At 38.0% G+C, this 12,323-nt stretch overlaps 1 protein-coding gene across 2 annotated transcripts in view; it reads left to right on the top strand.

Moving 5' to 3' along the window:
- Positions 1-12,323, top strand: part of CDKL4 (cyclin dependent kinase like 4) — a 54,208-nt gene that overhangs the window by 24,328 nt on the left and 17,557 nt on the right. For both annotated transcript variants that reach the window (XM_019647775.1, XM_019647776.1), the window contains exons 3-4: positions 900-1,021; positions 9,208-9,280. In XM_019647775.1, coding sequence (XP_019503320.1) covers positions 900-1,021; positions 9,208-9,280 — 195 coding nt within the window. The remainder of the gene's footprint in view (positions 1-899; positions 1,022-9,207; positions 9,281-12,323) is intronic.

Raw genomic sequence — 12,323 nt, 5'->3', positions numbered from 1 at the left:
TTTCCCAGAGTTGGCGTGGTTAGTATACTCTTTCAAAAGTGGTCTGGTTTATACGCTGAATTATACAGGCACCCTAGCTGTATGCAGGGTGACCATATATGCCAGTTTGCCTGGGACAGACCTGGCTTCTACTCATTACCCTGACTGGATGATACGTAGTTGCTCTAGTGAAGGATCCTCTTATCAGGATTTCTCCTTTGGTTTACAACGTTACATAGAAGCTGCCTTGTGAAATGCTCCAGCTTGGGAGTAGACTTTAACACATAAAACATCTAAGCATAAAGAGAGAACAACAAAATCGAAGAGCAAAGCTAAAAAATGACAAGTTAAAAACAGACTAACTGTAGGGACTCCTAGAATAGGCGGTTTAATCAGATTTAAGGCTGGGATCTAGCATTTCTGAGAGGCAACCCTAAAATCCAGACTGGGTTTACATCCAGCTGACATTTACATTAAATCCATGGCAATATGTTAGCTAAATGGGTACTGGTGATTTTTGTAGTCCTTTACTCAATAATTCCACTTCCTCAGTTTTTTTATTCAGGTTATTTTATGGCTTGTATATTTTAAATTTCCACAAAATGCATGAAGTAATTTTGGTTTCAGTGCTTGTGTTTTAAGTTGTGTATTTTATTTGACATCTCCAGAGAGATTCAAGCAGTTTAGTTACCATCTATTATGGGTACATTAGAAAAATTCTTAAAGTTTTCTTCCAACGTTAAGATCCCATGATTCTTACTAAGAGTAGTTTCTCTTGTAAGTAACCGTGATAAAATTCTCCACAAGATATGCATAGAGAATGATAAACAAGGCCTTCTGTTCTTAAAATTGGAAGGGATCTAGGGAGAAACTCTTACAAGAAACAAATCATCAAACTTTGTATTTCATTTTCCTTGCAGCAATTAAAGCACCCAAACCTTGTGAACCTCATTGAGGTGTTCAGGAGAAAAAGGAAAATGCATTTAGTTTTTGAATACTGTGATCATACACTTTTAAATGAGCTGGAAAGAAATCCAAATGGGTAAGTAATCTAGAAACTGAACCTCTATGTATGGCCAAGTCCCAATTTCATTATATGTGGGATTAACTGGCAAATTTCAAATCTGACCCACAGTTCCCCTTTCTATCCATATGCATCTACTGGCTACCCCTCTCCAGTTTCAGTTAGGATGTGCTCACAGGACAAATGAATATTAACCTAGAGTAAAAATAATTAGGAAGACAAACCTGCAGATATAAATCACAATGCATTTTGAGGCTAAATTATATATTGGATTGTCTGAATTCAAGGAATTAACTACAGTTCAATATTAGGAAATCTATTCATGTAATTCACTAATAGGTTAAAGGAGAAAAAAATACATATGATTGCTAAAACTTGAAAAATATACATATGGTTGCAGCTGATAAATTCATTCTTTCCTGATTATTAAAAAAACAAAAACAAAAACCTTAGAAAACTAGTATTAAAATACTTTCTTAGCATAAACACACACACACACACACACACACACACACAAATCCTTTTCAAATCAACACCTAATTTTATTCTCAACACTAAAGGAACCACGATGAAAGTAAGAAACAAGACAAGGACATCAGTTGTCACCGTTCTAATGTAACATTGTTCTGAAAGCTCTAGCCAATGTAATATAATAACAAAAACAAATAGAAGATATAACTTTTGGAAACAAAATTAAATTGTCATTATTTGCATCATGTTATTCTATAGAAATCTAAAAGAATTGCCTAAAGAGTTATTAAAACTAATGGAATTCAGTATAATGACTATAGCACTCCAAATTCCACACACAAAAATTAACAGCTTTTGTATCAGTCTGCACTTTAGAAAATCTAGGGGAGAAGGATCTCATTGAAATATCAACGACAATAGCAACAAAGCTTAGGAATAAAGACAAAAAAGTATTATTAGACTCTACATAAAGACAACTATAAAACTTAACTGAGGCACATAAAAAATTTTATTTTATGAACATATATTTCTAGATGGAAATATAAACAAACATACTGCCTCCTGATTATTTATTGCACAAAACTCTAATCAGAATACCAGTGGAACTTTTTTTTTTTTTAATTGGGGAGCAGTGTGTTTTTTCCGGACCCATCAGCTCCTATTCAGGTAGTTGTTTCCATCTAGTTGTGGAGGGCGCAACTCAGTGGCCCATGTGGGGATCGAACTGGCAACCTTGGCGTTATGAGCACTGTGCTCTAACCAACTGAGCTGACTGGCTGCCTTGCCAATGGGATTTTTTAACTTGAAAAAAACTAAAGAAAATTTTTTTTTAAAAGAAAGGGAACTTTAACTGCCAAATATTAAATCATTAGTTTCAGAGATTTCCTTTGACAAAAAATACCGTAAACAAAACTAAAACAGAAATGGCAGATTGGGTAAATTATTTGCCATATTGTGAATTCATATAATTTCATATCTACATATGCAGATTTTGCAAATCAAATTTTTAAAAAGAATAACATCCAGTTAGAAAATATATTCATTCAGAAAAAAGTTAGTGAACTCCTACTGTTGTGCCAGGCTAGGTGCTAAGGATACAACAGTGAACAGACATACAAAAAAAAGTTGCCTAATCTTATGGAACTTACATCCAGTGGATATGAAAAAAGCAAATCATAAAAAGTGAGGGGCAAAACAACCAATATACCTATGTAAACATGTTTATCCTCACTTTTAATCAAAGAAATTCAAAATGTTTAAGGCATCATTTCTCACCTATTAAATAGGCAAAGGTTTTTCAAAAATCAATATACTCTTTATTAAAGTCATGGAATAAGGCATTCTCGTTCATAGGAGGAGAGAGTGTATATGCAAGGTAAGACAAGTCCGCGAACTCATCCTAGAAAAACTGCTACATACCTCATTGCTGAATATCACTACAGTCACCTTTGAAATACCCCCCGTTGGGAAGCTATGCACTGACGCCAGCGCCTAGTCCACCCTTCAAAGCAGTTTTGGAACTCTTTTTCTGGAATGGCCATCAAAGCTGTCGTCACATTACCCTTGATGTCCTAAATGTCATAAAAATGTCTTTCTTTCTTTTATCTTCAGTAAAGAAGTCATTGGGGGCCAGACCAGGTGAGTAGAGAGGGTGTTCCAATAGTTATTTACTGGCTAAAAATTCCCTCACAGACAGTGCCATGTTAGCTGGTGCACTGTCATGATGCAAGAGCCATGAAATGTTGGCAAAAAGTTCAGGTGGTCTTTTTCACGCAGCCTTTTCAGCACTTCCAAATAATAAACTTGGTTATCTGTTTGTCCAGTTGGTACAAATTCATAATGAATAATCCCTCTGATAGCAACGGGCCAGCTGAGTGGCTCAGTTGGTTAAGAGCACGCTCAAGAGTGCGAGCTTTGAGCAATTGAATCGCCAGTTCAATTCCCAACCCGAGCTGCCACTGAGCTGCCAACAGGTGGCAGGATGGCTCACCTTAAAAAAAAAAATAGCAACATTGTTGCAACAAGTTCATGAACTTAATTGTCACACATGTTATAATTAGAGGGAAATTTGGCACTGTGTATGAAAATCTTTTAAACTGTTTTCATCCTTTGACCAAGATATTCCCTTTAGAGGAATTTATATTAAGAATCAGATAGGTGCAAAAAGTTATGCATAAGAATGTTCAACCTGTCATTATTCACAACATGAAACATTGGGACTGTCCGAATTTTCCAACAGTAAAGATTTGGTTAAATGCACTTTGGTATATCCATACAATGGAACAGTAGGCATCCAGCCCATAAAAGCAAACTGTAGGAGAATAGTTAATATTCCTGGGGAAATAGTCATGGAATGGTATGTGAAAAAATGAGGTTACATAATAGAACGTTCAGTGTAATTGAGGGGTGATGGGAAAGGAGCCTTGAGAAGAACTGATATTTCCATGCACCACAACTACTTCAAGTGAGATCCTTGTGGGGAGGAGAGGGTCCTCAACAAGGCAAAAACAGACGCATTACACAAGCTTAGGGGCTACTTCTCACGAGAAGGAATGTTTAGTGGGCGTTCTTACTTGTATGAATACTCCCAAGTGTCACATTTCAATTTTTGAAGGATATCTCTTGTTCAGTTAATTAACTGAGAAATTAACCCCACATAAATTCAATCTATGCTGTCATTTAGCAAAATGTAGGATTATTCTGTGTCTGATTTTTCAGTCATCTTATGGTTGTCCCAGTGGGTCTGTGGAGTGAGTCCAACAGATACAAGAACTAAGGGGTTCTTTTAAAGCAACCTTTAGAACTCCTAGTTTCCTAACTGCCTTGGACCAAGACATAAAAGCCCTAAACCTGTCCTTTTCTTCTTTAATTTTTCCAGTGAGGTGGGAAATGGCCAGCCCATTTTACCCCTTTCCCATATGTTCCCATATTGTTCAGTCTCATTCAGTTCAACAAAGCCTTGCCCTGAATAGGCACTTTATTCCAGATTACCATAGGTGATCATTTAAATAATTGTTTAATCACTGGGTGCCCATTTACTAGTATTCCAGCCACTAATAGTAATTCAATCCCCCTGCCTTCAGACTGACCTATAATAAGTCAGAGAGCCAATCCTAGACTCCCGAGGCCTGAGTTTGTTTCCCATATCCACTTCTGGTATCATATTCTGAACTGGTCAGGATTCAACAACAGAATTCACACTCTAGCTAGTGTAAGCAAAAAGGGATTTATTACAGGTGTTAATTATAAAATTTCTGAGAATGCCAGAGGAACAAGCTTAGTTGAGCACCTATCAGGTACCAGGTACTGGTCTAAACCCCAGAGCTACAATAATTCACAAGATTAAGTCTTTGCAAAGTTACAAGTCTTTGAAGAAAAATAAAGCACACTGAGGAATTAATGTCCAGGGAGGGGAGTAGGAGGAACGATAAATACAATGATTTGGAGGTGTCAGCAGCGTGTCATGTTCAGGGAATAGCTGAAACTAATGGGGCTGGAGTAGAGTGGATGTGGGAACGCGGCAGGAGAGAAAGGTGGGAGGGTTAATAGAAGTGAAATCATTACTAGGCTGGTAGCCCATAGTAACGGTTGGATTTTACTCTAGGATAGCAAGGATTTACTGAGAAGGACTCAATTCATCTTGAGTACTGATAATGAAATCAAGTTTTCCATATTACGTTACATAACAAACTAAAAGATAATGAACTCTGATGTCAGCATGAGAATTCCCCTGAGTATCTAAGAGCAGCCTCTGAGCAATCTAGTCTGAATTCCCTGGTCATGTTACTCTTACTAACCAATTCAATCTTGACCTAGGATGTCTAGTTTTTGCTTTCATGCCTTCATTACTTTCTATATTTGTCTTTGCGCTTGCCCAAAGTCTAGTATGTAAACATTAAGTATCAGTTGATTTCTACAGAAGGTTTTATTTCACTCCCAAATGCTTTGAAAAATGCTGCCTGTGGCTAAATAACTGTTGCAGTGCTCTTTCTGCAATGAGCACTGTATGACTCTGTATTCTCTTTGATAACTATCTTCTCTTTTTAAGATCAGTGGTATTTGTTTTTATTTATTACTTGGTATAGGTGTTGTTTTGCCTAAGATGGAATCTGCCTTCTTGAAATCTGAGCTAAAGATTCTGTTTTGAACAGAGCCATGACACCTCATGTGAGATCCAATTAAACACCCCTCTTCCACAACAATAGCTCAGAACTTTCTTATGACATTACTTCGTGTCTAATTCCATTTTATTGACACCAGTAACCAGGGCTCTGCCAGTGTCTGAACCCTCGCCCTGACCTGGTTTCCCAGTTCCAGTACCTGACCCTCTGTACTTGTAGTCCTTTGATCCCACCCAGTATTCCATTTCTGCATGACTAGGGCCATGCGTTCCTCTTGCCAGTCCCTCCCAAGGCCTGAGATCCATTTCCCTTCCCTCCACCACAACCACCCTATTACTCTAAATCACCAAATCTCACCTGGATTATTAAATTAGCCTCCTAATTAACCTGTCTGTATCCACTTTGCCCCCAGAAATGTATTCGCCATATTATGTCTCTTGCCTTCTAGAGTCTGTTCAATGACTTCCCTTTAAACTTAGAATAAAATCCAAATTCCTTACTAAGATCTATAAGGCCAGCCTCACAGGTTCACTCATGCTCTAGCCACACTGGCCTCCTTATTAAAGAATGGCCTCTCATTCTTTCTCACATCAGGGCCTCTTACTATTTGCAGGGGGGTAGGGGTGGGGGTGCGGGGGGAGATGATGGGGCTCTGGCTCCTTTTGTCTTTGTACAGGGTCTCAGTCCCATCTCCTATCCTCATCTGATCTCAGAACCTCATCGCATGAACTTATGTAGATGTTAAAACCCAGACTCCTAGGGGATAGACTTCTTGATAAACTTATGGGGGTATTCCATTTTTACACAAAATTTTAAACGTATTGTCTCAAGTTTGGCTCTAGGCAAAGAGGGGAGAAGGATAAAGCTGTATCAGAATTCAGTGTAGGAAATAGAAACCACTCCAGAAATTTCAAACGGAAAGAGATTCAATACTGAGAATTAGAAATTTCAAACGGAAAGAGATTTAATACTGAGAATTAGGTACTTTCACAATATTAATAATTAAAAGAACTGGAGTCAAGGGCATGTTACCACAATTAAGATCTGAGATCGGGAAACTGCTCTGAGAAAAATTCCTTCATATACTTGTTGCTATGTCTCAGCATATACCCCAACCTCACACAGTGATGTCATGTTGCTAGTATCATACCTGAGTCATATATAGGCCATCTCACTGTTCAGTAAGGCCAGCTATATATCTGCATGATGAGTTCAGTTTTTCAAAAGTGATCTACACATATGATTTAAATATCCAAATATGTATTGGGAATATTAGATAATTTTACATTTTTTAAGTAAATTTACAGTAGACATTTAGTAAAAGAAATCTTGTTCAGATTTTTGAAATACTCAATCTCATTTCATGAGCAGAATTGAAAAACAACACACTGAGAAAAAATATCTGTAGCATATATGCAGACTCTGAGTCTACATACATCAATTTAAAAAGGAGTAAACAGACCAATCAAAAAAGCAATAAAGGCTATGAGCAGGAAATACACAAAAGAGATGTAATGGCCAATAATCATGTGAAAATTAAGTTCACTAAAAATTAATGAGATGCAAATGAAAACCAAAATGAGATCTTTTTATTTTACCACAGATTGGCAGACACTGGCAAAGTCAAATGATGAGATGGGGACTTTAATGCACAGATGTTTGGTGGGGGTGTAAATGGATATAACCTTCCTTAGATAGGGTGCTTTGGCGGTATGTAACTGTGAAGGCGTCTTCATGAGACAGTGATGTGAGCATTAGAAAGACTCCAAGAGAAAAGTTAAAGGTCATGTAATTGCTATAATTTATAGAGATAGTTACACAAAGTAACTACTCCTAGCCAAAATACAAGTTGCCCAGATTCCCAGTTCCCCAATGGGAAATGCACCTGTCTGTGGTGCTTACCAATATTTTCCATGCAGAGTAAGGATTCTGCAGGGACTGAAGCTCCCAGGCTCCCATTCTCATGGGCCCTTTATCCTCCCTGGCCTCCCCTGGCTGTGTACCTGCCTGCTTACCAGGTGTAAGTCAGTGTTACAAAACAACTCCAGCACTTGCTTGAGTATTTACCAACCAACATGAACTGGGTAAATTGAAGGCCTGTCTTCAAGCATGCCTTTTTTTCCTGCAAAACCAGGTCTCGGGTCTACCTGAAGTTTATCCCTACAGGATCAAAATGTAATATGTACCTACTATTGGTCCCAGAAGTCCCACTTGTACAACTTACCTTAGAAAGATAATTGCACAACTGCTAATGTGGATAATTCCATATATTCATTGAAGCGTTGTTTCTTGAAATAAAAATTCAGTCAACCTATATAGTGTGGGAGTGGAGTCAATGGAATTGTAATAGATATGTATGATATGGGGGGGAGTGGGGCGGCAGATTTTGGGAGGAGGGTTGTCACTTTGAGGGGTAAAAAGTATAACCATTACACTGTTGTACACCTGAAACTAATTTAAAAATAATTTTAAAAAATAAATAAATAATTAAAAATAAATAAATAAATTGGGTCAACCTAAATGCTCATCAGTGGGGACTAAGTAAATTATGATGTACATCCATATACTGAGATCCTTTTCAACCATTAAAATACCTGTATACATATTAGTATTTGTACTTCTATGCATAAAATGTTTCTGAAAGAGGCGGGGGAAGTTGCAGATGATGAGCTGGGTGGCTAAGCAGGTATGAGAGAATTCTTCATGGACGTACTTTTATACGTTTTAAATTTTGAACCATATGAATGTTATTTAAAATTAAAGTAGAAAAGTAAATGCAGAGACACACAGAGAGGGGAGAAAAACAGAGATGCTTAATGGACAGCCACCGTAGGTTATAGCAATTATTTGGGGGTAGCAAGATTTGAGTCAACACTTTTTAATTCCTTTACTTTTCTATATTTGAATTTTCACAATAAGCATGTATCATTTTTACAGATGTAAAAATTTCAGATTTCAAAAGGAAATTATATAATGAAAAAATAGTAAAGCAATTTTCATTAAAACTTTTTTTTTAATTTCCAAGACACCCATTGCACTGTGCCCATTGGCCATGACTAGCCTCATCCACTCCATTTCTTTCTTTTTTTTTTAAGATTTTTATTGGGGAATTGGGGGGCTGGGAACAGTGCTGGGGAATTGGGGGATAGGGAACAGACAAGTTGCTGTCCTTTTTATGTTCTTCAGTCTAGTTGTGGAGGACGTTGCTTCACTGGCCCAAGTTGGCACCATCATTGCGCTCTTCCCAGGCGAGGCAGATCAGTCCCCGGCTTCTGGACAGCCACTCACTGCGGCTGCTGGCCCCTCACGCTGACTGCTGACTACACACGGTAGCCCATGGCAACCCACTGCAGCAGGGGCTGCAGCCTATGCTGTCGCCGACAACTCACAGCAGCCCAGCTCCAGGTCAAGCTGTTGTTCAGCATCTTAGCTATAGAGGGCAGTGTCACTGGCCCTCATATGTGGGATCCGAACCGGGGCCCTCTGGCGTCCAAGCCAGTTCTTAACCATCGCGCCACTCGGCCGGCCCCCATCCACTCCATTTCTGTTCCCAGCTCTGCTCCGTAACTCCATTCTAGGAGTTTTTATTTCCTTTTTCATTTTTTTCCCTAGAGTTGCTGATGGAGTGATCAAAAGTATATTATGGCAAACACTTCAAGCTCTTAATTTCTGTCATAAACATAATGTAAGTAACACTTTCTAATGTATTTGTTAATTCTTCATGATGGCTTTTTTTCTTCTAACCAAAACAAAAGAAAGTTACAGAATATGAGGCAAAACAATGCATTATTCATGCCTTTTCCCAATTTCTGTAAGATCGAATTACTAATTCCTTATGAATTAAAAGTTTGTGTAAACAATGTTTCCTTTTGCCTAAATACTAGTGATTTTTATGATTATTTTTAAACTGGGTTAAAATAAGTTTTCAGGATATCAGTAGTGTAACCACCATAGCAGTTGGTTTTGTTTTGTTTTTAAGTCTCTTCAGTCTTTTATTCCATAACAATCCTCCTTCCCGTACCTTTTTTTTTTTTTCCATCAGTTTTTTTAGAGCCATAGTTCTCAAACTTGAGCATGCATCAAAATCTCCTGGTCTTGAGACACAGTTTGCTGGGCCCACCCCCAGAGTTTCTGATGCCATAAGTTTGGGATAGGGCCTAAGATTTGCATTTCTAACATTTTCCCAGTTGATACTGAAGCTGCTGGTCCAAGAACCACACTTTGAATACTGTTGTGGTACAGGTATCATTTTGGCTGATTGCTTCCTGTGTGTGTAATTGAACTTGTTCTTTCACCTGTATTTCCTAGAAACTGGTATTTATATCTAGAAGCGTGGTCATTTTCAGGTTCAGTTTTTAGACAAGAATACTTCATATATAGTGCTGTGTACTTATTGCATCAACATCCTGAGGCATCTAATATCTGGTTGTCCCACTTTTGATAGTAGTAAAATACAGTCGTAGGTTTAGGAGGTATTTGTTTGATCCCCTCGCTTGTGAATTTCCCTGTCAACTTTTTACTTGATGATTTTAGCATCCATAGATGATTATTGCCTATATCCAGTATTTCATTAAGGTTAAAACATGGCGATTTTCTAATTCTATTATTTCTTCTGCATTTATTATTGGTATTCTATGAAGAAGAATTTACCCTCATGGATGCTGGCTACTGTAAAACACAGTAAGATAAATATATGATGATTTCCTTTACTTGTCAATACTCAGAGTGAGTTGGTGTCTTAGCAACTTCCAAGAGTGAACATTGAAGGGACTTTTATAGGTGTAGGGCATCATTATAAACTGACAGATTTTATATATTTGATGTGTTTCAATCCTTTGCAATCATTGTCCTCTCTAATGTCCAAATTGTCTGTCCCATCATGAGTATGAGAGTTTCTGACTCCTGGGTACTTTTGCTATAATGATAGTTAAAAAAAAAAATAACTCTAGACCCTTCGAGTTGGTGCTTACACAGCGGCAGCAATAAGACAAGGATACAGACGATCATAGGTTAGTTTTGATGCCAGCAGAATGTCAATCATAGTAGTCTAGAATTGCCAAAAAAGAGTACAAAATCGTGGAACTAAATTTCAATACTTAAGAGAAACTTCCTTTAGTATTAAGACAGTCAGTGAAGTTTTTGTTAGGATAAATCAGAAGCTTTTATTTTCTATTAAAGTATAGAGGGATATTTTTCACAAAATATGTAAATCTGTTTTTCATAAAGCAAATTGTACTTTCAAATACTTACTGAAGATGATGGTGAGTTGAATTCCCATCTCTGTTGCTTTTCACCATGATATGGGAGGTATTCAAGTTCACCTAAGGCTGCTAAAGGAGCTTTATGAGTAGTTAAAATGATTTTTAAAAAATCCTTGTCATAAATGTTTCTACTTTATCCCTATATAATCAAACACTTTCCTGTGTACTGGATTATAAACTTGAATGAATGCAATGTCTGTGGCGGATTTTTTTTTTTAATTGGGGAATCAGGGAAGGGGAACAGACAAGTTGCTGTCCTTTTCTTCAGTCTAGTTGTGGAGGACGTCGCTTCACTGGCCCATGTTGGTATTATCATTGCGCTCTTCCTGAGTGAGGCAGTCGCTCGCCGGCCATTGGATGGCCACTCACGGTGGCTCTTGGCAGCTCTCGCCGGCTGCCGGCTGCTCACGGTAGCTTACAGGAGCCCATTGCAGCTCCATTGCAGCCTACACCATCACCAGCGACTCACGGCAGCCCAGCTCCAGGTTGAGCTGTTGTTCAGCATCTTAGCTGTAGAGGGTGCAGTATCACTAGCCCTCATGTGGGATCCAAACCGGGGCTGTGCTGCTCAGAGCTGGCATCCCAAGCCAACACCTAACCAACGCTCAACTCAGCTGGCCCGCAGATTTATTTTTATATCTCTTTAATGCCTAGCGTGGACCTTTTTATATAAAAGGTGCTCAATAAATATCTATTGAATAATTGGATGAATGAATTAGTCAATCAACCTACCTACCTGAGTGTGACTTACTATTCCCAGCAGACCCAAAACATAATTGTAGCTCAGTGCCAGTGCCATCATTTCTCTATTTGGAACAACACATTCTGTACCTTAAGATTTAAAATATTGGAAAGCTCCAGTGATCTCTATTAAAAATGGATAAATTTTTCAGACAAACTCCCTCCTCCAACATGGAAATTCCTTCTGAACTCTGGTTATCTCATTTTCTTATGCTATGGTAAGCCTTTGCATATCTATCTTTTTATTTTATCTAGTAGTTAAAATGCATGCAAAGGAAAAAAATCTGAATCATAAATAACCTGTTATAATACTACAGCTGAAACCTTTATACTCTCCTTATCTTTGAAGGAACTCTTGGGCCGGCCAAGTGGCTCAGTTGGCTAAGAGCTCTCAATAGTGTGAGCTCTGTTTTGTTTTGTTTTTTTTCAGCTTTTTTAGATTCCACGTATAAGTGAGATCATATGGTATTTGTCTTTCTCTGACTGACTTATTTCACTTAGCATAATGCTAAAAAACTGAATAAATGAGAAATGTAAGCAGAAATAGTCTCAGAGACACAGAGGAAAAACTGAGGGTTGCTAGTTGGGAGGGGGTGGGGGTGAAGGAGAAGGGGAAGGGATGAGACAGTACAAATTGGTAACTACAATATGGCCTCAGGGATAGAAAAGATAGTCTGGGGAATATAATCAATAATGTTATAAATATTTTTTAGGGGACCAGATGGA

Source organism: Hipposideros armiger, unplaced genomic scaffold (genome assembly GCF_001890085.2).
Source record: "Hipposideros armiger isolate ML-2016 unplaced genomic scaffold, ASM189008v1 scaffold_116, whole genome shotgun sequence".
NCBI classification, from domain to species: Eukaryota; Metazoa; Chordata; class Mammalia; order Chiroptera; family Hipposideridae; genus Hipposideros; species Hipposideros armiger.
The sequence above is the reverse complement of the archived record's forward strand: the minus strand, read 5'-3'. Positions and strand labels throughout refer to the sequence as shown.